This window comes from Buteo buteo, chromosome 2 (assembly GCF_964188355.1).
Source record: "Buteo buteo chromosome 2, bButBut1.hap1.1, whole genome shotgun sequence".
In the NCBI taxonomy this organism is placed as follows: Eukaryota; Metazoa; Chordata; class Aves; order Accipitriformes; family Accipitridae; genus Buteo; species Buteo buteo.
The window spans coordinates 64,913,357-64,938,484 of record NC_134172.1 but is presented as its reverse complement, the minus strand read 5'-3'; the positions used below and the strand labels follow the sequence as shown (position 1 = coordinate 64,938,484).

At 53.1% G+C, this 25,128-nt stretch overlaps 2 protein-coding genes across 3 annotated transcripts in view; one reads left to right on the top strand and one right to left on the bottom strand.

Annotated features, from left to right (window-relative positions):
• Positions 1-1,617: 1,617 nt before the first annotated feature.
• Positions 1,618-25,128, bottom strand: part of NECAB3 (N-terminal EF-hand calcium binding protein 3) — a 31,165-nt gene continuing 7,654 nt past the window's right edge. Inside the window, exons 4-13 of one of the 2 annotated variants that reach the window (XM_075058957.1) lie at positions 18,817-18,842; positions 18,372-18,469; positions 8,994-9,130; positions 8,681-8,802; positions 8,288-8,367; positions 7,761-7,847; positions 7,010-7,122; positions 5,239-5,316; positions 4,793-4,884; positions 1,618-3,893 (exon numbers count right to left, since the gene is read on the bottom strand). In XM_075058957.1, coding sequence (XP_074915058.1) covers positions 3,865-3,893; positions 4,793-4,884; positions 5,239-5,316; positions 7,010-7,122; positions 7,761-7,847; positions 8,288-8,367; positions 8,681-8,802; positions 8,994-9,130; positions 18,372-18,469; positions 18,817-18,842 — 862 coding nt within the window. In that variant the 3' untranslated portion in view covers positions 1,618-3,864. The remainder of the gene's footprint in view (positions 3,894-4,792; positions 4,885-5,238; positions 5,317-7,009; positions 7,123-7,760; positions 7,848-8,287; positions 8,368-8,680; positions 8,803-8,993; positions 9,131-18,371; positions 18,470-18,816; positions 18,843-25,128) is intronic. The other variant, XM_075058959.1, reaches the window with a different exon arrangement.
• ACTL10 (actin like 10) lies at positions 10,608-11,781 on the top strand. Its single transcript, XM_075022541.1, has one exon. It carries the CDS (start codon positions 10,608-10,610, stop codon positions 11,724-11,726), a length of 1,119 nt encoding a protein of 372 aa, XP_074878642.1. The 3' UTR covers positions 11,727-11,781.

Genomic DNA, 25,128 nt, shown 5'->3' with positions numbered 1-25,128 from the left:
GCTCATCTCAGATGCTTCATGAAGGTCATCAGAGGCGCAGCCCATGGGAGGGATGGGCATGTGCCCTCTGGGGAGCTGCACCGATTTCCCACGCTGCACACAATGGGCTCTAGAAAACCATCTATTCAGCAAAGCCGTGTTTCCGTGACTGTTTTTGTACGATTGCTGGGCTGGAGCCCAATGAGGCGAGTAATTCCCAAATTATTTTTGATTACTTTTTCAATTGGAGGTGAATAATAGAGATGTAATGAATTGTCACTGAGTTTGCAGTGGTATAGCTGGCTGCTGGCTGCTCGGGGATAAGAGAGTGACCCACGGAACCAGCTTTGTCCCTTAGGGAAAGCTGTTTCAGAAGCTACTGTCATGGTATAGTGCGGGTGATTCCCGTGTCTGCAAGGTGTTATTATGCAAAAAAGCCACAAAGTCGCCTGGTGTTCAAGACAGTTCTCGAGTGGCAGTTGGGAACCTCTCCCTGGTGTCCCCCAGGAGCCGGCGCCGGACTCCCAGCAGGGACACGGCTCCCAGCCGAGCACGATGGTGCTGCGCTGCTGGGATTAAGGCAGCCCCGAATGGGGTGGCACTCGAGCCACCCTGACCTGCAGCAGCAGCGAGGCCACAGCAGCCTGGGGAAGGTGACACCCAGCTTGGCCTGCAGGTTTTCACCCCAAGAGAGACGGAGGCGGCAGGGTGAGCCCCAAATTGTGGCAACCCCGTGCTGCCCTGCCTGCTGCACCTATCGCAAAGGTCCTGGGAAGTGGTTCTGTCCAGGCTGCTGTGGCAAAGCTTAAAAAGATTTGCTGTGCTCAAGTCTAGCGTGGAGAAGGATGGCATGTCGAGCGGGGAGGAGCAGAAAATGCTTCAGGCTTGCAAGAGCACTGGGGCAGGGGGGCTGCCCTTGCACCCCCACTCCTCTCCCCAGAGCCAGGGGGCTGAAGGGCTTTCCTGCCGTAAGGGGACATGTGCGAATTCGGAGCAGCCTCGGGTACACAACGTCTGGTTGCAATGTGCCAATCCTCACCTGCAGTCCTGACCTAACACTGTGGGTCAGCGGCAGCCAACTGCCACGAGGTCAGATGCAGAAAGAAGAGGAGGCCAGGGCTGGAAGAAATTGTTTGTAAATAGATTGTCTTCCATAAATCTCATGCAACTTTGATGGCTGTGTACTAAAATGAACCCCAGTGTAAATGAATGAAATACTAACAGTCATGATTAGAACGATTGTTTCTTTTTTTCTTTCTTTTTTTTTTTTTTTTAACATGGAATGATAAATGTGAAATTTGGACAGGGGAAGACATTGGGTTGAGGTTTCTATTTTTTTTGACATTTAATTCTGTAATAGAAATTTGTTACTTCATTCCTGTGCATAACTTATTTAATGTACTGTATAAAGGAACCCAAACTGTTACAGATGTATTTAGTTTGTTCTACTCAAAAGTAGTCAATAAAAAGACTATATTCATCATACAGCTCCCCCTTCCTTTCGCCGAAGGAGCAGAGGTTTGCTGTGGGGGTTTCTGTGGGAACGCTGCCGCACTGTGGCCTTGGCCACGGGAGCTGCAGGGTACGAAAACTGCCTCCCCTGCGGTGGCGGGTCCTGGGGGGAGCCCCCAGCAAAGCCCAGGAGCAGGCAGAGCTGGCATTCACCCCCATACTCAGTAATTTTGGCTTCATGTTTAAATATGTTCTTTTCTGAGCTTTGCTTTTTTTTTTTTTTTTCATTTGAGCACAGACCAGCCTGCAAGGTGCTGTCACAGCTGGCTTGCAGTGCCACCAGCTGTGTGTCACCCCCAGCCACCTGAGGATGCCCACTGGGCACACCTTTGCCTAATCTGAGGATTTCAAGCTGAAGGCTGCTGCAAACACTAATCCAGTGGTTAAGAAATCCAAAACTGGGGGCCAAACCCCACACTAGTCTGCGGAGCCTGCTGGTGTCCTCTGCAGCGAGCCAAGCCAGCAGCTGGGGAACCCCAAAGCTGGTGCCTGCTGCAGCTCTGCCATGCGTGGGTGCCCATCTCTAACCCACCCCTGGCTGTGCCTCGTTACAGCTTGACCCTTACCGATGGCCCATGGCTCAACTCTGGCCCTTGCACTTCCCCCATCCCCTTGTGCGTGGCCCCCATGGTGGGAGGGAATGCTGCCTGAGCAGTAGGCTGGAGCTGCCTCTGCTGCCCTGTGATTACAGCAAATTGTGGCTTTGGCCAGGGAAATTGGCAGCTACCAATAATTAGGTAAATAATTGGGCACTGGGAGGATGGGTCCCACATAGAAACTGGGTCAGGCTATGTGCTCACCTTGTCCCTGGTAAGGGGCATTTGCTGTTTGGTCGCCTGAGCCTGCCATGGGACAGGGTTTGATGGTACCTGCCTGACCTGGCAGCAGTGGCTGCTATTTCCCCTCCTCTAATGAGGTGTGTTCCTGATCCCATCTCTGCAGCTCACCCTCCCTGCACCCCAAACCCAGGGAGCCCCTGGGAAGCTCCTGCTGGGACAAAGCAAGGACCCTAAACCCAGTCGTCCCCCCGCCCCCCAAGTTGTGGCCCTACAGTACCAGGTTGGAGGGTGACACCGTGCCGGACATGCCTAGCACAGCTTGTATGCAGTGTCCCGGGATGGAGCTGTACCCACTGCCCCTTCAGCCACAGATTAACTGCATTTTAATTACTGTACCCAGGGACTGAGGAAGAAACAGTCAAATTGATGTTTCTGGGGTTGCTGTTGGGGAGCAGCATCCATAGGGAATGGGAAAAGAGGTTGGGGGCGGCGGTGGTATCCAGGTGAGCGAGGGTTGGGGTGCGGGCGCACATGGTGAGCCAGGTGTTGGGGACAGGCAGGGGTGCAAGGACAGTGCTGTTTTCCATACCAGGAGACATTCACCTGCGGGCATCTGCTGCCCACCTGGTCCCTGCCGTGCTTGCTCTTGGCAGCACTTGCTCCATGCTGTTTGCAACAGCACATTTTACACCAGCTCAGCAGAGGATCTGCTTCTGCAGCACCAACAAAGAAACCCCAAGTGTGCAACCCACGGGCCACATGAGCTTTGCTCTGCTTCAGCCACAGGGGCTTCCCTGCTCATCTTGTGCCCCCCACCACTGACCCTCGTCACCATTAATTCAGCTACAACCTCTTTCTGGCAGCACTGAAACTGGTGCTAACTCTGGTTTACATTAATTGAGCTGCAAGATGAAGCAACAGAGCCATTAGCCATGCTCACCTTCCCCAGGAGGTGTGCAGTGGTTTATTGGGGGGACATGCACAGCTAGGGGAGCACGAGTCCAGTCTCAAAGCCATTGCAATAGCACACCTTGCCAGTAATACTTAATTCTTTTTTTTTTTCTATAAAACACTATTCACAATCCATACGAGGTGGCCTGGCTCCCATGGGCAGAGCCACTGCTGGCCCAGGGTGGCTCTGGCAGGCCGGACACAGGGATGACACAGCTGGCCAGAGCCATGTGTCCCAGGACCCTGTGGAGCCTTGGCCTGTCCTCAGAGCAAGGAGGAAGAGAAGCATGGGGAGAAAGAGGAGCCAAGGTGCGAGAGGGGCTGAGGGCTGCTGGGACACAGCGACCAGACCAGTGCTCCCCCAAGGGCTAGGCTGCCACCCCCAAACACAGCTCCCATGAGCGCTGCTGCGAGCACCCCGCTCCCCCCAGGCAGCACAGAGACTGGTGGGGGGAATAAATAAATTAACATGAAAAGAGCAAAAGGGTAAAACACTGCCAGGGACGATGGGCAGACCACCCCCGCCAGCTCGCAGGAGGGAACGAGGGACAGGGAGGTGACGAACGCAAGGGAAGGTGACAGCTGTGACGAGGGCTCTGCATCCTTTTGCATGCTGACAGCATCCTGGAAGCGGCTGCCCAGGTCAGTTGTTGTTCATGATCCACCAGGAGGCTGGGGAGAGAGAGGGGAAGGGGTCAGGGATGTGCAGTCAGCGTTAAACAGGGGAGAGAGGTTAGGGGTGGCAGAGACGGGGGATCCGGCCCTGCTCGGGGGCAGCTGAGGCTTTTCTGCAGGTCCCTGGCATCTGGCTCTAAAGCAGCCACTGCCCCGGGGTGGGGAGCGCAGGTGGCCTGGAGATGGGTGATCCACTTGAGCTGCGGTGACTTCTGCAGGGGGGCACTGGGAATATGGTCCGTGGGACTGGCAGGTCAGGGGGAGCACTGCCAGTGGGGGATTTAGTCCAAATTAATCCATGTTTCATGTTATTTTACACAAGACCCAAAAGTGGTAACAAACTGGGGCTTAATTTGGTCTTGTCTGTCACCAAGCTCTCCCAGTTCCTCACGTCTTGGTCAGATTTCTATTGGCACCACGGGGAACGTGCGTTTTTCCCAAGCTGATCTCTCCCCTGCTTCAGCACCACTGAGCTGTAAAACTGGACAGAGCCACTGGGACTGACACAGGAGGGCCTGTGCTTTGCAAAGCAGGTTCAGGGATCAGGTGGAAAAAACAAATGACGCATCAGGTGTATTCAAGACAGGGCTCAGCTTATCTGCTACCCACAAGTGCCCCCAGCTGCTTGGCTGTCCTGGCTGGAAAGCATCCCCCGGGCAGGGAAGAGGCTCCGCAGGGCTGCCAGCACACACAACCAAACCTGCCAGGGGAAACGGGTCTCACCCTGGTTTGAAGAACACCATTTAGGTCACCCCCAAGTCAATCTTCTGCTCTGGAGGGAGCCAAGATGCCTGTTCCCCGCGCTACTCCTGCCCTCTGCAGACCACCCCTGGAGCAGCAGCGTGGGACTGTGGGGGTCTCGCAGCCCCCCAAGCCAGGCCCATGGCCCACCTCACCTGGGAAGAGCATGGTGGTCAGCAGCTCCGGGGACTCCAGCAAGCTGATGATGGACCGCTGGAAAGTCTTGCTGCAGCTGGACTGCAAATGGCTGTAAAACAGTGTGCAGGTACAGGAGGGTGCAGGGCTTGTGCGTGCCTCACAGTTGTAGGAGAGCAGCTGTGCGCCGGGATCCCTGCCCACGCACGGGGGACAGGGCTGCTTTTGCACCACCCAGAGAAGGACATTCACTCCTGCCCTGCTCCCCAAATCCTTTATCAGGGTGTCCACCTCCTCCCGCTGCAAATGGCCCCAGGGTCACACTGGGCTGAGCAGTCAGCAGCAGGAGAAGCTGTGCAAGGAGGGGGAGCCATGGGGGTCCTGGTGGAGCCCTGAGAGGAAACCCCTGCCAGCCCCCCCCACCCAGAGCATGCAGACCCAGCCCCGCACAAGGAAAGCCTCCAACCTTCTCCACGAAGTCACGTCCTGCCAGAACTCATAAAGGATGAAGCAGGCCTCGTCTGTCAGCTTGCAGGCAGACACACTGCGGGGACAGGAGCGACCCTGAGATGGAGCCTGGCAAGCTGGCACGGTGTGGCCACATTGGTCCCGCCGGGCCCAGGGGCGAGGGGCACAGGTCTGCACATGAGCCTCACCATGAGGCTTTCAAAGAGCAGTTTGGATGCATCCACAATTTGTGGCTGCCAGGGCCGACACACAGCTCCAGGCAATCACAAACCCAAATCCTTCATGCTTCACAGTTCCTGCAGCCAGGCAGCAGAGGAGCTTTACAGCTATTAAACTGGTCCTTGCTGCTGCCCAAAAACCACCATGTTAAGTGTTCTACCAAGTATTTCTTAGCAAGTCCCTACCACTGCAGCACACAGCCTGACAAAGGAACTCATCCTTCCAGCCCTTCCTTTGGAGTAGATGTGTGTCAACCCTCGCCCTTCATAGAGAGAAACTGAGGCATGAGTGCAAGGAGCTGAGATCACAGCATAAAACCACAGCTCGCTGCCCCTCGAAGTGATGCTATTTCACCAGGCGATGCTTCCCACGCTCCCTCCTGCTGGAGGAACAGGCTGGAGCTTTCTCCAGTCCATTGGAAGATGATGAAGGGGGAAGCAGCCAGGAGGTGAGAGCAAGGCTGAGGGTGCAGGGCCTGGGGAACCATCTGCACTCAACTGCAGCATCATTAATTCCAGCTGAGGATGAACAATTCCTCCAGCTGCTGCTACAGGCTGCAGGAAGGGACCAAGCCCTGGAGGGGAGAGCAAAGCAAGTCACCCAGCAGCTTGGAGGCTGTGAGCGCGTGCGCGGGGGCTGCAACACACTTTGCAATTCCCTGGCGTAAACCAGGACAGTGGAGTCTCCCCGGCTTCGCTCCAGCTTTCCACCCACATGGAGAGCATGCCCATGCAACTTTACCCAGTTGTCTACACTAACAGTTCTCATGACAGAAAAGCCCATCAATTCCAAGGAAAAAAAATACCAGTCTCTCTGCCACATGTGTCAAAACAAGTATCTTCCTTTTGTTTGGACTGAAAACGCAATTTTGTGCTGTTGGAACTGAAGAGCTGAAAAATGACATTTTAAATGGGAACAGCATGAACACTTCCCATTGAAAGTGGCTTGAATCTCCCATGGGAGAAGGAAAGCGCCTCTCAAAGAGCAGCTGTGCAATCTCCAGGGACATGCTAGCAGTGGCATGTCACTGAAGTCAGACCTGGGCTCCATCCTCAGCTCTATTCAGAGCTCTGGAGCGGTGCTGGGGGGCAAAGCCTTGGTCTCACACTGGGGTTAGCTGCAGGTGTTCACAGCTGCTTCCCGCTAGCACTACACACAATTTATATAACGCAATGCTCTGACATGAGCTCTCCCCTTAACTTTTCCCCCATTACTTTTGAGTCCTTCAGTGCTGGAGGAATGCGTGCCGCAGCCATTCCTGCTGGCATAAAAAACACCCCCTTCCTTGCCAGATGCTGACAAGTGGCTCTTGCTGGGAGTATCTGCAGCAGGAGATGGGACAGGACTGCAGGCAGAGACACTGCTGCAGCTGTGACGCTGTCTCATCCTCTCTGCAAGGTCAAACCTCTGTGCGCCAAGCCCATCCTTGCACTGACCAGCACACAGAATACTTCACAAAAAACCCTTTTGTCCCCCAAGGGTGCCATGTCAAAAGCCCCTATTTCTGGGCAAGCCACACCACAAGCAACCCTGCCGCCTGCCACACTTACTGCAGGCAGCTGCTCTGCCCGGCGGTGACCTCCGTGTAGGACCTGAACGCCTGGCGAAACTCCTCAATGCTGCTCATCGCCACCGAGATCTGCCTCTTCGCCACCAGAATGTGCTACAAAGGGACAGCAGACAAGCGGCATCAGCAACTAATCTGTCCCCTCCTGCCCTCCCTGCTCCCACCCTGCTGCAGGACAAGGCAGTGCTGAGCAAGCTCAGCACCGCAGGGGAAGCCGCAAGAAGGCGCTGGCACCACAATGCTGGGGACAACACCAACATAAAGTGGCTTCTTCCTAGCTGGGCAGGTTGCCTCTACAATGAGGACCGCACCAACAGGGCATGCTCCATCCCCCAGTGGCGGGGTCCTGCTTTGGGGTTGCTGCAGTTCCCTGTGTCCTTCCTCCAGCAGAAAGGGGCCTTGGGACTCCTCCACTGGGGCTTTGCATGGTCTGTGGGCGCTTGGAGCAAACCTGAGGGATTTGGGCACTCATAAGCAGAGTGTTGCCTTCCTCTGGACTGGCTGTGGGCACTGCCTGGGGCTTTCATGGATCTGATGGAGCTGCATTTGTCCTGTGGATGGTCCCACACCCAGCTTACAGCTCTGACTTCCATCTTGCTACATTGCTGGGCAGCAGACACCCCACCAGACCAAAGCCAGCAGCTCACCCAGGTGACTCCAGTCTCAGGGCACAGGGGCTGCACGACCACACATGTGTGTGCAAGAGAGAGGATCTGTGCACACTACAGGGTTACCTGCAAACAACAAGCAGCAGGACAGGGACTTACTGCATCCCTTCCTTTGCACACTGCTTCCTCCTTCAGTGGCTCCAGGCGTGGGCTCTGCATTTAACACCACAGGAAAAATCATCGTTACTGGGAGAACTTTGCAACAAGGTAAAACACAGCAGTAACCCACAGCCCAGTCCAGCTCAGCATGACAGACGGGTACTGCTCTGGGGACGTTCCTTTGGGTACCTGGGGGAGAATAGGGATGTGACCTGCACATCTACGGGGCTTGGCAGGTCCAGGCTGACTTGTCAGATCAGCATGGACCATGGAGAAGCCAGGGGAGGGTCAGCAGAGCTGAGGGCAGAAGGGGGGCTTTGGAGACAGCAAGAGATGAGCAGCTTTGCGAGCCCAGGTCTGGTGAATGGGTGCAGCTCTGTAACGATGCCAAGACTGAATACCAGGGCCGTTATCACAGAGAGAGGTCCCAGCACCAACCTCGCCAGCCTGGAGGTGCAGGGCAGTCCCCAGCCCGCCTCCCCTCTGCCACGCACCTTGCACTCTAGTTTCTCGATGAGCTGCTGGAGCCTATTGATCTGTGCCATCCACTGGCTGTTGTCTTCGACACAAACGCCTGCATGAGGAACGGCAGAGATGTGTCACCAAAAAAACTTGCTTTTGTCATTGTAAAAGCTTGCTCAAGACCGAGAAAACTGCAAAAGCTTCTAAACCCCTGATTTAAACCAAAAAACTGATTTGTTTTTCTCCTGAAACTTTTCCCACTGCTCAATACAACATCCCACAGAAGCTCCAGCTGGCAGCTGGGTGCAATGGTCCAGGCTCCGTCCTGGACCAGCCCCTGCTGTCTCATGCTGCTGCTCCCACACCCACTGCAGGCTCCAGTGGGTCAGAGACACCAACCCAAGGGATGGCCAGGCTGCAAATACCTGTCGTTAGCATCCCAGAATAGGGGTCCGTTGGAGACAGACAGACATTCTTCTGTCCTCTGCGCCCACATCGTCTCCCTGACCTCAGGCCAACCGAGGTCTCAGAATTCTTTATGTCCTTTCTGAAAGAATAAAATGCAAAAGGAGGGGTTGAAGTCATTCACTATATGGGTCAGCTTCACAGCAGGCTTGGAAAGGGCGGATCCTGCTCCCAGATGTCCCTCCCAGTGGGACCCCGAGTCTGGCTCCATGCTGCAGTCCCCATGAACAGCGGTGGGGAGAGCGGGAGGATAAGCATGTCCCACCCCATTACCTCTCCCGTCCCGCCTGCTCCTCCACGGTGTCCACAGCACACTCAAGCGAGGCCTGCAGGGACTGCAGCTGGTGCATGGTTTCCCGCAGCAGGAAACGGGTCAGGAACTGCTCCATCTTCGAGGAGGTCTCGTACCTCTGTGGAGAAGAGGATCTGTCAGATGCCTCCGGCTCTGTGCAGGGGAAGCAGAGCCGCATCTGGAAGGGGCTGGCACTTAAATAAACCCAACAGGGTGGATTCCAATCAAATTTTTAGTTATTGTAGGAAATGTTGACACTATAGGACAAAAGCATCCTCTGGGTGTGTGCCTGTGAGGTCACAACAGGGAATGCACAGTGTAAACCCTCCATCCCGACTCCAGCACCCACAGCCCCCAGGAGCTGTGGAGGACTGCAGATGGACACTCCCAAGCTGCAAGGTAAAGGCAGCTTGCAGAAATAGCCCCCAGCTCCAGGGAGGGCTCCTGGGCAGGCAGAGCATCCCTTAGAGCACCCAATGGTTCACAGACTGCTCTGCTTGAATTGGGGATCTTGGGACAAGGCTGGCAGGGCTGAGAGCCTGCAGCAACCCCCCGGGCACAGGCAGCCCCTTCCAGGGAGCAACCCACCGCTTGCAGGACAGGGTGTCAGGCTGGTTTCATGCCCTCTCTCCCCAGGAAGACAGTGCCAAGCCTCTCTGCTCCAATGGAAAGAGATCCCTGCAGAATTTGTAACATGCTTGTGCTTGGGGCCACCCCACAGCCCATCCCCATGTCACCTGTCAAGAGTGAGTGACAGCCCCTGTGAGCCCTAGCCCATCTGCTCTACAGTGCTGGAGGGGCAACTGGCAAGAACATGGGGCTGTGTGCCCTTTCCTCACCACCCTTCTCCCTGGTCTGACATGCAATGTGCACACGATGAGCATTAGTGCTTGGGGGCATGTAAAGGCGGGTCCAGGGGGACACGCAAGAAGCACTGGGGAAAATGAAGGGGTCACTGTGCATCCTGGCAAGAAGGCAAGCTGGCCCAGAGGGCACCCAAACAGTGGGTCAGGATGCACATCATGCCCCAGGAGCATGTCCAAGAATCACAGAGAGCTGGGGAAGTGCCTGGGCACACACAGAGGCACCCCAAACTGCTTCCTTTGCCAGCTGTGACCACAGATCCTCTTGGGCAAAAATCTGGGTGCAATGAACAGCCACAGCCTGGAGCATGGCTCCTTTCCACATGCTCTGGGTTCTGCTGGCAGCATGATTCCAACCACTCTACTTTCCTGCTTTCACCTGCTTTTCAGGTCCAGTTTTCACCCGCTTCCTTGAAACCACCTGGAGTTTTGTCCTTGCACTGTTAGACATCCCAAGGGCCTGGGGAAAATCTCCAGGCCCCCAGGGATGGAGACAAGGTACTGAAGGAGGGATGCTCAGTGAGGCAGACAGCAAGGAGACAGGAGGAAAGGCTGAGGCACATAACCAGACGCAGACACTTCTAGAGCAGGCACAGTTGTCCTCCACTGGGGCTGAGCCAGAGTATCCCTTGCAGAGCAGGTACCTGTGCCTGGTTTGCCCCATGACTCCTCTTGTTCCACTGCAGGGTGAGGCTCTTCCTCCCTTCCCAGCATCCCTCAGTAGTACGAGTCATGCCAAAGCCTGCAGTCATCATAGACAATGGCAGCAGCTTCACCCGGGCAGGCTTTGCAGGTCAGAAGAAGCCCAAGTTTGTGCTAAGGACCATGTTGCTGCCTCCATGCAGTGCGGGCACAACGTGGGAGACCCAGAGGCATCCCACTACCGCTGAAAGCACAAAAGCCTTCACCGTAGCACCCAGGACTTACCCATTCAAGCACGGCATCATTGAGGACTGGGATGGCATGGAAAACCTGTGGAACCACCTCTTCTTCTATGGCCTGAAAGTTCTCCCAGAGGAACAGCCGGTCCTCATGGCCGACTCCCCATCTTGCCCCTCCACCAACAGGGAAAAGGTGGCAGAGGTGCTTTTCGAGAGCTTTGGGGTGCCAGCCCTGCACATGGCTAACACTGGGTTCCTCTCCCTCTGCGCCTATGGCAGAGTCACTGGTCTGGCCGTGGAGGCTGGGGCAGGAGTGTCCCATGCCACCTCCATCTGCCTGGGCCAGACCTGGAGAGAGGCTACCTACTGCCTTGGGGTGGCTGGTGGCTTCCTCTCCAACTACCTGCACAGCCTGCTGATGGAGAGCCCCAACGACCCCTCAGTGCTGAAGGCCTTGAAGAAGAAGACGGTGATCCAGCTGAAGAAGCAATGCTGCTATGTCTCCATGGACTATGAAGGAGACCTCTACGACCGAGGTTTCCATCATCCAGCCAGATTTCAAGTCCCCGATGGCCAGTGGATAACCCTGGACAAGGAACGGTTCTGCTGCCCAGAGCCGCTCTTCCAACCAAAGCTAGTCCACCAAAGCTCCCCAGGGCTCCATCACTTGGCCTTGCAGAGCCTCCAGAAGGTACCCGACCATGCCAGGCGGGACACGGTGGGTAACATCGTGCTGTCAGGGGGCTCCTCAATGTTTCCTGGTTTTCCCGAGAGGATGTGCTTAGAGTTGAATGCCCTGTTCCATGGCACAGGCTGCCAGATTCAGGTCCTGGCGAGCCCAGAGAGGGGCACAGCAGCCTGGGCAGGGGGCTCGATGGCAGCGTCACTCACGTCCTTCCAGCATGCGTGGATGGCAAAGGCCGAGTACCAGGAGCATGGTGCTGAGTACGTGCACAAGATGTTCCAGTAGGCAGATGACGACCATGCATTCAAAGCATCTCACCAAGGGGGCATAACTCCTGCTGCAGGAGGAAGGTGTCCAAAACACTGCCTTCCTCTGGGCAGAACCACGGCAGCGGTGGTGACTGAGGGCCAGCTCCTGCGCTGCTGCAGGGGAGTGAAGTCAATTCAAATGCTCCAAAAGAAATAAACTGCTTTTCATTTACACCCCAGGTTATTTCTGTGCCTGTCCACCATCACTCTATTAAGCATGTGTCCGATCAGGCTGGTAACACAACCACAGCTCGTGCTGTGAATTCAGGCCACGCCAACTGTCTGGGTACAGCTGGTCGACAGCCGAGCCCCAATGCTTCAGGCTGGAGACTGTGCACATCTACAGCACTGCAGCAAAGCTGTCTTTTTTGAATGCACTGCCTGCAGCTGCTGGCACAGGGAAGGGGGCTGCTCCAGCAGGCAGGGAAGCTCCTTCCAGCAGTCAGTGCAGCAGGACCCCTGAGGTCCATGGGGAGCCACAGGGGTGGGAGGAACGAGCTGAGGAGGAGAACGTTCACACAGCACCTGCACTGCAGCAACTTTGCTATGGGAGGTGATTTCTGATCTTGGCACTGAAGCGGCTCAGCACTGGATACAGAGGATGAGCTGGTGAAAACCAGGGAACTGAATTCGCTCTTTGCAATTTTGGTGTAAAGGTCATCTGGTGCTTCAAGGAGCCGATTCAGCTCACTGAACAGGCAGAAAAGCACTCACCTGGCTTTGCTGCTGCTTTAGTGAACTGATTCAGCAGACGACTAGAAAAGGATCAGAGGTTGCATGGAGGAAGCACTGCCCAGCTGTCATAGCAGACTCCCTTCCCCATGGCCAGCCCCTGTGCCCAGCTCCTCAAGGGACACAGAAACCACGGGATATCACTGTGAGCATTAAGAGAGACAGAACTGGCAGTGGGAGGTCAAGGAAGGAGTTTCTGCATGATTAGGAGGGCTGGTTGCTCCACAGGAGCATCCACCAGAGAGGTCAACCCCTTTCCTTGACAAGACAAGGAGACAGACTGGACCAGAGTCACCTCTGCCTTCCCTGTGGTGTCTTCGTGTGCCCCCAAGGCTGCAGCACAGTCCAGGAGCCAGGCTGCCTTCATCCCCTGCCACGAGCACCATGAACTCCCTCTTTCATGTCCAAAATGGAGTCCAGCAATGCTACCACATCACTCAGGTCAAATATTTCCAATTCCTACTGCATTTCTCTCCAACACGTGGGAGAACTGAGGATCTTGAATTCCAGAAGCTCTGCACAAAAGCACGTAACCCTTCCGATGCTGGTGTCAAAAATCTGTTGGCGAGGGTTTACAGCAGGGAGGGTCTTGAGCCCCACATGGTTTTCTGGTTCCTCTGTGCCACAGCCAAGCCACCAGCCCAGTCCCAGAGTTGCATCTGCCTGGGGCTGCTAGCACAGCTGCAGCTGGCCAGGAGAGGAAGGTAAGTGGAGAGGATGCTCATCTACCAAGCACTGCCCTGGGCTCATGCTGGCATGGGTAAAGGATGGCCACAGCCACTCCCCACACCCCCCCACCACCTGGGCGAGCAGAGCCCTCTGCCCAGAGGCCATGCTGCCAGTGGGTTTTCATCCATGCTTGAAAATGAATCTCATTTTTCTGCCAGAAGAAGAGGATGGCAGTGAAGCCGATCCGATGCAGCCATGGGAAGCTGAGGTCCAGCTCTGCATCTCTGGGCTTTCCCCAGCCAAGCATCCCACCTGCTCCCACAAGCCCTCCTTCTCCATGGCCTCAGAAGATGGAGAGCATGGGGCCGCGGACCCCAGGCAGGGACCCTGCTGCTCCCCCTGCACACTCCTTCTCCTCACTCCCAAGGGGCGCAGGCACCAAAATCCCTGCCAGCGCTGCTCCTCTGTGCTTGCTCAGCTCCTGCCAGACCAGACATGCATCCCCTGCTTACAGGGGAACAACCAACACTCAAAGGACAAGCCTGAGAAAGAAAGGTGAGGAATACTAATTGACTGAGTCCCCACTGGCGCACAGCAGAAAGGATACATTATTCATCCACCGCATGGCCGGGCACAGTCCATTTCACTTCAGGAGTTGGTCCAAATCCCAACACTATCACCCCTCTTTCTGCACAGAGGGCACTTCCCACAGCAAGCAGTCTTCGCAGCCTGTGGACCCATTTAATGAGGTGCGGTCCCATCTCCAATGCATCCTCCCCAGCCCCCCGCTGGCACTGGCTGTGGCCCCACAGCCTTGGCATATGGATGCTTCCCCTTGCACGGGGGCCGGATGCTTCTCCCCAGCCGCATCACCCCCCTTCAAAGGGCCAGGTGCTGGGAGAAGCCCCGGCGTCAAGCCAGCCTCTCAGCACTCCCCGTCCTCTCAACTTTCATCCTGAGGATGGCCTAATCCTGATGTTCTCTGTGGATGATGTTGGTGGATGGAGTTTTATCGCAGGAGCAGGCAGCTGCTCCCACTGACATCATGTCGTGGCTGCAAGAGGCACATCCAGCCAGCCCTGAGCCCCATAGCTCACCCCAGCACAGTCCTTACACTTTAAACATGCAAGTGCAGGCACCAGCCTAGGGTGCCACCCCGCAAAACCCAACTACCAGCCCAGGGCACGCCGTGCTCAGAGGGGACACTGCTCTGAAGCTCGCCGTGCAGAGGGCTCCCCATCCTCCTGGTTGCAGCACACCCCAGCCCACCTCGCAAGGGCAAAGCAGGATCCCATGTGGACATGTCAGTATTTCGGGCAAGCATTGCACATGACGAGCCAGCTGCCTCCTGTCTCTCGCCTCAGCAAACACAGCACGCCCAGGGGAATGCACCGAAGAGAAGGATGGAAATAACCATATCTCAAGAGAGCCCCAAATGCTGTTTCACCCTTCTGTATCAGCTTCGAAAATTTCATGCCAGGGAAAGGAAATCAATTGAAAAATGCGCCTTCCCTTCAGCTCAGCTGCCTGGCCCCCTTTGCACTCCTCACTTTGGCGGAAACAAGCAAAACCCTCTTGTAAGGTGTTGCACCACACAGTTCAAACCCCTCTGTAAATAGAGGCTCAATAAAAACGTGCTCTGTCTCACTGAGCGCAGCATTTTCTGCTCATAGCAAAGACTCATGGAAAGGAGTCGCAGAGGAAGTAACTCAGCAAGCACAAGACAAGGCTTTTTGGTCATGGACTGGTATTTCAGCTCCATTGACCCAGATGAAAATCCCAAAGTTGCCAAGAGCTGCTATAATTCTGCTTTTGAGAGGTTTTATTAGTTTCTTATGATGATAGTTAAGCTCAGGACAGAATGGAATAGGTGACTGCATAATTCCTGCCAAAGGAGAAATAAGAGCACCTGACTTGGAGAGGTATTTATGGGCTAGTTTGCAGTGTCTGCAAACTGGAGAATGGAAAGATTTTAGCATACAGGTCCCCTGCAAGAAATATCAGACCGTTTCCCAAGGTATTTCCACAGTTCACTTCTTACTCTGATGCTATTATATTGCAAACGCAAAGTTTAGCCACAAGATAAGTTTTAATCAGTATACTGCAGCATAGCTATCAAGTTATATTTTACAAATGTAAGTGAGAATGACAGAATTTGGAGAAAAACCCTCCTTTCTTGAAAAGGGATCTTTTCTTTTCCATGTTTCTACCAACCCAGTGAGGAAGGATGGGAGCATAGGAACCCCTAATGATTTGGTTTCCTCCTGCCAACCTGTGGATCCATGACAAACACCCCGGGCAGGTTTGCTGCCCACACATACACTATTTCCTGTAGTAGTTGCAGTCACTTACACAGCGAGAAGGATGAACCCAGCTTGCATTTCCCATGCTTTATCGCGGTGTTTATTCTGCAGTCAACAACGTACATGGCAGGCAGCAGATCAGGAAGCCTGCCAGCGAGGAGACAGCTGCTGAGACACACCATTGATCCATGCCAGGTACCCTGGCCCGTAGTGACCGTGATGGCACATGCAGAGGTGGGAATCCTTGATACCAAAAATGCTTTTGGTGGCACTGCTTCAAACCACAGGTCCCAAACACAGAGCTGTGGCATACTGCCTGCGAGCTTTGGTTTCCTTATTTCCCTCTCTCTCCTCCCTGTAGCTCATCACCCTGGCATAGTCTGAGGAACTCTAGCAGGCAAACCTCCCAGGCTCTTCTTTTGCTGTGCCAGCAAAGCAGCCCATGCTCTCTGTTTTCCTGCTTGTGAAGAGGGCTTGTATTTACATGAGCCTATTTACAGCTGTCAGTAAGTACCTGGAGGATGCAGGGGTGAGCGATCCTGTGGCAGAAGAAGTAAGGAACTACTGGAGATGGACCATGCCTTAACCAAGAGATGCTGTGGTTCAACTGGTGAGACCCAGCTCAAGTCAGAGATCCCCTTCTCCTTCTAGCTAGCCCAGGTACCACCTCCTCCTCAGGAGTCACATGAAGGTCTCTTAAATACAGCGTGGGAAAAACAGGTAAGGACTGCAGATCCTGCAACATCTGTTGACTCTACAGCCCTGTTTTGGAAGCAGAGCTTTATGGTAAGGGCCGTTGGAGCAGGCAGGTCTCTTCCAGTTTGCTCAGAACGCAGCACAGCTGCATCTCCAGCAAAAGCAGCTCGCCAGGATGAAGTTTCATTCAGCTCTTCCAGCAGGGTGGTGGTCTCTGCCAAACTGGGGCTCTTGGTCCTCAGCCATGGTGGCATTAGAGGTGTTTGAACCAACAGAAATGAGGGACAGATGTGTAATAAGGGAAATCTCTGTTCTCTGCCCCCTTCTCTGCCTCAAAGGTGTGAGTTCTGGCTGAAATCCAACCTAATAAACCCACTAACCCTGTAATAACCCAAGATTGAGTCTCATTCTGGAAACACAAGTGTGGGAATATATTCAGGTTGCAGCAGGTAAGAATGCAGCATTTATCATCTCTGCCAGCCTCTGGCAGTGGCAGATTTCCCACAGCTCTGTAAGAGCCCTGACCACAGGGTTGGAGCATTGTCCCCTCCTGCCTTCTCCCTGGCTCAGAGCCCAGTGGACCAGGAAAGCACAGGGGGATGCTTCCCAGGAGGGTCAGTGTCTGCATCAAGGCACCCGATCAGCACACACCTCACCCAGGTGAAGAGCTGTGAACATCGGGCTGCCCTGGCCCCCTGGCTCCAGGTGGATCCAAACAGGGGTGGAAAAGCGAGTCCACAAAAATCTGTTTCAACAGGGAAAACCTGCTTCTCTTTTCCAGGGAACACCTGTGGCACCGGATACTATGAAGTGAATGAATGCTTCATGCCAATACTGTGAAGCAGTCAGTAATTGCACTGTCTTTTGGAGAAATACATAAATATACAAATTCATTACCAAAAAAAAAACCCAAAACAGAAAAGAACTGAAATAAAGCATAGCTCTCTGAAGAGGATTCATTCTCTCCTTCTGGACTGGCATTTAATAACTGTGAAGGGGGCCAGGCAGCTGAACCAAAGAGAAAATGCATTTTCAAGTGATTCCCTCTCCTGGCATGAAATTTCCCAATGTACAAAGAGACGCTGCTGAGGCTGGGTTTGGCCAGAGGAAAACTCAAAGAGAGACCAAGATCGTGACTGACACTACAGAGGCACAAACACCACTTCGATGACTCTGCAGAGCTGACAGCAGGACTGGTCCCCTTTCGCTTCTCTGTCCAATCAGTAGGTCAGCAGACAGTGTGCACATGGATGATGCCCTTCATCCGCTTCCTACCAAGCATCAAACCACCACATCGAAGAGAAAGAAAGGGTCGACCCTTCCCATAGCTGTAAAAGACCATCAGCTCCAAGCAGGTGGCTAAACCATTTAATACATTTCAAATGCAAAGGGGGCTGTTGGTCCTCGAGGAGGGTCCCCTCCAGTATCAGCCACTGCTTTTTGTGGCTATATTTAGCCTGTGACGCTGTGCACTGCAGACCTCTGCTCTCCGACGCAGAGGCAGGGGGGACTCACAAAGCAGGAGGCTGCTTGCCCTAATTAGCAGCCTCCAATGTGACTCCCATCAGTACAAGCTGCAGGGAGAGGGAGAGCATTCACTGCAGGGATGAACTTGGCACAAGGCTGGGATTCAATGAATTTCACCATTTCCTACCTTCTCCCAAGCGCCTCGCTGTTTCCCAAAGCAGCCCTCCTGCCACAGTGGTCCTGCCCCCTCTCCAACAGCCAGTTTTTATTGCTCTGAGCACAGGCTGTGCTAAGCAGAAGCTGCTGGGGTCAGTCCAGAGCAGGCTCAACCCTGGAGTCCCCATTTTGCGCCATACTACTTTGTGGAAAAGACCTTGCTTTGGCTGAGATGCAACACACAGATTATCTGCGATGCTCCCAAAAACTGTCCCCAGGCAGGACCCTCCAAGTGGTCTGCAAGGAACTGTTGAAACAGCTGCTGCCAGAGCCCTACAAGGAAGAAGTCTCCAGGGCACAAAAGCACTAGCTCTACCCTTCTCCTACTCCAGCATGGTTCGCCCTCCTCCAGGCATACTGCTGGCTGTGCTGCTGTAGCACTCACTGCACATAGACACAACCAAAGCACACACAGGCAACCCCATTGATCTGGAAGGTATCACATTTGCTGCTTCTAACACTAAGCAAGCAGCTAAGATCACCACAGCTTCTGTAAAGCACCCGCCTGCCTTGATGCCCTCCCACAGTCCCATCCTTACCAGCTTGGTTTTGTCCATGGCTGCCAGGACCGCAGTGTTGAGGGCTTCCAGGGCAGAAAGCACATTCCTGTATTCTCCAAGATATGCCGAGAAATAATCTGAAGCAGAAGAGAAGACCAATGTGAGCTTCCCGAGCACCTCCATCTCTGCCTGCCCTGCATCTGCTGCTTCCCACACACAGCCCAGCGCTCCAGGGGGTCATTTGCATCCCTCTCCAGAGTCACGCTCCCACTTGGACTGAAATGAAGAGTCCTTTCCTATCCCCAGGGACAAAATGTCCCATCCCCTTGGGAAAAGCACAGATGCCCTCTGTGCTAGGATTCAGGCACACGGACTGTCAATGTCACTTGACTGCCCGGTCCTGCCCAGGTCAGATGTGCACAAAGTCCCACCACAGACCCTCAAGAGAGGAAGCCCTCCGAGACAGGAATATCACCCTACTTACCGCACAATTTCTCTGTGTCCACGTTACTGCAAGGAACAGAAAAACAAGCTCTTGTTAGATAGTGGGGCTGGTTCAGGAGAAACAGTTGTGGTGAGCAGGGTCTTGAGGGCTTGTCTTGAACCCCCAGTGGATTTACTGCTCCTCCCACATATTTTCAAAAGCTGTATTAGAAAAATAAAAAGCTGAATACATTTAGAGCCAGCAGCTCAGGAGCCATGCCCAGCACCTGTAGCACCCAGGCAGGGCTACAGAGCATAACCTCTGCTTTGGGGACTGATGGAGCAAGCAGAGCTGCTCCACCAACACCTCCTGAAGCTGGAGTGTCTGTGAAAGCAGGATGGGGCCAGGAGGGAGGTCAGGGGAGGTAGGCAGTGCCCTGTGCCTCTGGGCTAGCCAGCTGGGTTGGCAGCCCCATTTCTGAGCCCTGGAGCTGACAAGTCCCAGAAGCTGCTGCTTCAACCTAACCTCTTCCCCCAAAGGTACAAAGCATTCACCCAGGGCTCCCTCCTCATGTCTCCCTTGATCTCAGCCCAGGTCGTCCCTCATGGCTGCCCCATGGCACCAGGCCACCTCCTCTCCCATCTGCTCATGGACTGCCCCAGCTGCTTCTCCTCTTTCCCTCCTTCAGAGCCCGGGTGATGTGGGGCTGCCTTCAGGCTCCCAGGGCAGGGGACTGGATGCTTTCATGGCCTACGAGAGGGGTTGTTCCTGCCATGAAGGCCATTAAAGCAGGGAGCTGGGTCCAAAAGCCTGGAGGCAGGGGCCAGCCCCCCACCCCTTTTTTGTAACAGAGAGCACTTCACTGGAAAATTAATGCTGGCATCCCTGCGGGGCTTGGACAGGTCCCTCCTGTTGCTAATAAAGGTGCTGCTGGGGTGGAGGGGGAGGAGGAAACATCCAGAAATGGCCATGTTTTCGGGACGGGATGGCAAGCAGAACAGCGGGTTCACATGAAGCTGTCAGATCCGCTCAGCTGGCCAAAGCCATGGAGGCAGAGCTGCTTGCTGTCCTGGTTTCAGATGGGACAGAGTTAATTGTCTTCCTAGTAGCTGGTACAGTGCTATGTTTTGAGTTCAGTATAAGAAGAATGTTGATAATACACTGATGTTTTCAGTTGTTGCTAAGTAGTGTTTAGTCTAAAGTCAAGGATTTTTCAGCCTCTCATGCCCAGCCAGCGAGAAAGTTGGAGGGGCACAAGAAATCGGGAGGGGACGCAGCCAGGGCACCTGACCCAAAGCGGCCAACGGGGTATTCCATACCATGGGATGTCACGTCTAGTATAGGAACTGGGGGGAGTGGGGGCGGGGAATCACCACTCAGGGACTAACAGGGCATTGATCAGCAGGTGGTGAGCAATTGCACTGTGCATCACTTGTATATTCTAATCCTTTTATTATTACTATTGTAATTTTATTAGCGTTACCATTATCATTATTAGTTTCCTCTCTTCTGTTCTAGTAAACTGTTCTTATCTCAACCCACGAGTTTTACTTCTTTTCCCAATTTTCTCCCGCAATCCCACTGGGTAGGGGGGAAGTGAGCGAGCGGCTGCATGGTGCTTAGTTGCTGACTGGGGTTAAACCACAACACTTGCAATGCCTGGCATCACCTGCAGAGCCTGCAGGGAAATGCCCCAGGATATCATTTATTCAAATCAGCCTCTGCTCAAGAAATTTTGCTGTCTCAAAATCCCCTAAATGATTATAACCATTTTTAATCCTGATTGGTAGAGTGGAAGAGAGCACAAAACAAGTTTTTAAGTGTTTAAGTGCTGTCACACATGGAGGAACTGGTGATACCTGGAGTTTGCTGGGCTCCAAGCATGAGGACAGATGCAGTGGCACTGCCAAGGAGAAGTCAAACCACAGCCACATCGCCCTGTCCCCACTCTGACACGGCTCATAGGGCAAAGGGGCAAAAACATCCGGAGGTAAAATTAGAGGAGAGTGTGTGAAGTGTCCAAAATGCCATGCCAGGAACAGGTATAATAATATAAGCAAAATCTTCCTACAGCTTTTCCCCCAAACACCAAAGGCGGGTTTCTATGTCTCTCTGCTGGGCTTCACTTGGTTTACTTTAATAACAGGCAGTGCTTCAAATCACAGAAATATTTTGGTGTGAGACATCATCACAGACCCACGGCAGTGGGACTGCAGACCCCTCTGTTTAGCTAATTGCATCAGTCACCTTCTTAGGCAATGGAGATGGGCAGTTTTAGGCTGTGATTTGGCTCATCTTTTTTAAACACCTACCACAGGAGCTGATTAAGACGGGGCTCTGGCACACTGTCCTGGCACTGCAGACAGTTTTTAAAGTTGATAAAAAAAATAGTGTTTCCTTTGAGACGCAATATAGATAATCAGCAAAACCACAGCCCCTTCTTCTGCTGATTCCACTCCATCAAATTTTGCTGATCCCATCTCTGAGCAGCTCCATGAATCCAACCACAGCTCTGCTAGATAGAGTGGCTGGGGTTTGAAGCACAAATTTAAACTGGAAAAATGTCTTGCTCCTTCTTAATTTTTCCACTTATTTCTGAAAGCTGCCTGGAGCCTGCAGAGCCACTGCTGCTGCATTGCCACAAGAGATTTGGCACTGCAGCATCCACAGCACTGCTTGTTAGACCCATGCCCCAGAGTAATAACTGCGGCCACTGGTTCCCATCCAAGAGATGGGTAAAAATCATAAAAGAGGGGATATGGACATGACATAACAAAATACACAATGTAACACCCAATGCATACGTTACCCAGGCATTTGCATCTGTCTCCAATGAGAACCTGGGGCTGGGACTGGTTTCACCAGGAAGAAGGGGCCACCAGCTCAGCCCACTGCCCAGTTCCCCACCTTGCCTCTAGAGAGCAGACATCTATGTGACAAAGAGCTATGATCAACACCAACCCTATGGCTTCTAAGGAGAGGCCAGAGATTATTAATCACTCTATCTTGTCTGTTGGCTGCTTAAAAACAAACATTAACTAATCAATCACTAAAACACCGAATAGTTAAACATTGAACCAATCACCAAGATCTTGTGGCAAAAATCAGCCCTTTGGCAGTTGTTCAGTGGAAGATCTGCTCCCTTCCCAACACAGTCTGCTCTGTCAGCAACCTCTTCCCACGTTCTGCATCCTGCAGCAGCCCCCAGGGCACATACAGTTAGGGGCAGGACAGAGCATAGCAAGCAAATCACAGGACCAATGGTGCCATTTTCATGCTACCAGAAGCTACTTCATACCAGAAGCCAGGAGGAGTTCATGTAAAGAACCTCATGTCAAATCCTGACCCACTCTGCAGGGCTGCAAGGGGGCAGCAGGCTTTGCTCTGCCCCTCTCTGCCATCCTTTCTCCCACTCCAAGAGAAGAGCCATCCTCTGTCTCCAAAGCACTCATCCTGAGACTCTCCACATTTCCACATAGCTGTATTTTGACTGTGCTCAAACCACTGATTAACTGTAATTAAGCTTGAACTGATGATGAAGGCTCTTGTCATCATTATGCTGTTGGGATTTTGTCAGAATGTGCCTGGAATTTATGCAAGAAAACAGCAATCAGCTTCAGCAAAGCAGATGGGAATTTTTTTATTTTTATCATTTATCATGTTGGGAACCTCTGCTGTCATCACAGATCTCATTTCCAAACCTTTCCAGTGTGACCCAGAGTGTTTCAGTCACTCTCCATCATTCAGAGACTGACAGACGCTGCGGCTCTGAGCCTCTGACTAAAGAGAGGGGAGGAAAGTTCACACAAGTCCCTTCTTCCACAGAACCAGAGGCTTCAGGTTATCTCTACTGAGATTTTTAAAAAAACACCAGGTCAGCACTCCTACCTCTCTCACTTGTGGTTCAAGGTCAGAGACACATGCTCTGGGCAGTCTGTACCCAATTCCTCCCACTGCCAACTGACTGCTCTTATGCAAAAGAGGATTTGCTAGACCTTATTTTTCTAAATTATCCTGACAAATGCAGGACAGAAAGACACACGAGGTCCACACGACCCCTCTCTGGGCAGGTTTCATAGTCCCCTGCAAAGAGCAGTAGGCATGCAACCTATGCAACACTACAGCATTCAGCCCAAAGCCCTTGGTAAGCAACTCTCCATTATGTTGTTCCCATGAGACCCTGGGACCTGCTGCCATACTGCTCGGCTGGACTGCAGACAGACACACGGCTGCTCAGAGAGCAAACCACACTGTGCATCTCCAAAGACACATCTGCAGCAATGGAGCTTTTCAACCCTTCAAAAACATTTGTCTCTTCTCACCCAGATGTTTCAGTGGATGAAAAGTGCACTTTTCCAGGAAGATGAATCTTTCTGTTCTGCACCAGTGCCAGAGCTTTCTGACAAGTCAAATGAAACAGTGGACCTAGCTGTTGTACCAAATTGCAATAAGGAGTTGAATTTGGTTTCAACATATTTTTTTAAATGTCAAAGAATTAGAGCAGGGAGATATTTTAAAGCCAAAATGGAATAATTTTCAGAAATACAGAACAAAAAAAGTCTCATGAGGAAACATAAAACCTGAACCAGACCCAACAGAGATGCCTGATGCACAGGCCACAGCATCCCACCTGAGCGCCGAGTAGATGGGAGGTGGAGTGAAGATCAGATGGGAAGGACAGGGAGAAAAGCAGAGTGTGGTGCCGTGGGCTCTCTGGAAGGAGAGCAAGTAATGTACGAGACCTCTGAAATACTCATCTTCCAAGATGTCACCTTTGGGACCCAGGGGAGCAGCTACAGGTTCAGGTTCACAGTGATGGATGAGGGTCCGGATGTGTCTGGGCAGTGCTCCGTTACTCAGACATGGAGACTGCCTGGGTTTAAAGGTCTCTGTTACTGTCTCTCCTTGAGTCAGGCTGGCACTGACAAAGAAACGCAAGTTTCAGCCTAGAACTGATGAACACAGCACCCTTGTGGCCAAGGGATTAAGGGTGAGACTTTTCTATCTCCAAAAAAGCTATGGGACATGAAAGAAGCACGCCAGGTATGTTTGTAGAGCTTGTAGTTGCTTTCCAGCTTTGTGATACTTTGAGTATTACCTTGGGTAATAACTCTTGAATCTGGCAGCAAATTTCAGTCAGCTCTCAAAAATACTAAGTTCCTGCAAATGCAAGGCAAGCAGGCAGGCCAGAGGAGAGGGGCTGCTCAGCGCCCCCCATCAAGGGAACAGCAGGGCACCAGCACTGTACAAAGGAGCCCACTACACACCCCAAAAACAAATGCCAGAAAGTCCAGCTCTAGACACAGAGCCACAGAGACCTCTACGACTACGAGGCCCAGTGCGCCGAACACAGCTTGATTTCCATTACCTGGGAACAGATGGGGCCATGCCTCCCTGAAGACAGGCCTGTCTCTCCAAATCCTGCATCCCAGCAGACAGGCAGCTCTGGGCCAGAATCAGAGCGCTCTGGCAGATGCAGTGCTGCCCCATATTGTTTGCAGGGGGCAGGATGCCTCTTACCAGGCAATAAACTGAGCACCAGGCTCCCTCTCTGGGAAGTCCCACCTCCTCCTCCTCCACAAGCTGGGGATGAAGCTGAAGAAATCATGTACAGTTCTCTGCTGCCACCTCCCACATCCCATCCCACTCCCGCCTCCTCACACTGAAGCTGTCCCATGTACTGACCCTGCGCATGTGCATGTGGACCATGTCCCAGGCAGAGACAGAAACAAGAACTACACCTGCAATGGCCTCAGGGCTGGACTTTCCCTTCTGCTCTTGCAGAAATGAGGGCATCCTTGCAGCACTGGAGGGACAGCATCTCCTACATTTGCCTGAAGTCACTGAACACGGGAATTTGGAAACCAGCTTTGTCCGCAGGGTCCCTTCTGCTATTCATGGCAGAAAGAGATCAAAGACCCAACGGTCATGCCCTGCTAATAGATGTCACCAGCTCAAGCTGCAACTGCCACGTTGTCATAGCTACCGCACCGTCATTATGGGTAATGAGTTATAGAGAGCACTGCTACAGCCAGGACCATGCACAGCTCTCAGAGACAGCCCGCTCACACCGGGCCCTTTGGTCAGCCCTGTTTATCTGCTCTAGACGGACAGAAGAAGCCTGACCTGAAAGCGATGGTAAACCAGATCTTCACCATTCAGTTAAGGGCACAGTTAAAACTCTCTGCTTTGCTGCAACCCATGTTTTCCAGCGGTATTGTATGAGGGGTGACTCCAAGGTCACCCCAAAACGGAGTGAAAGGAAAGGAGCACTTGCAGAGGAAAGGAAATGGCTCACTGCTAAATCCTTTGGGATAGCAGCTCAAAGAGACAGCTATTTTCAGGAGACATCTCCTGCTGCCCACACCCAAC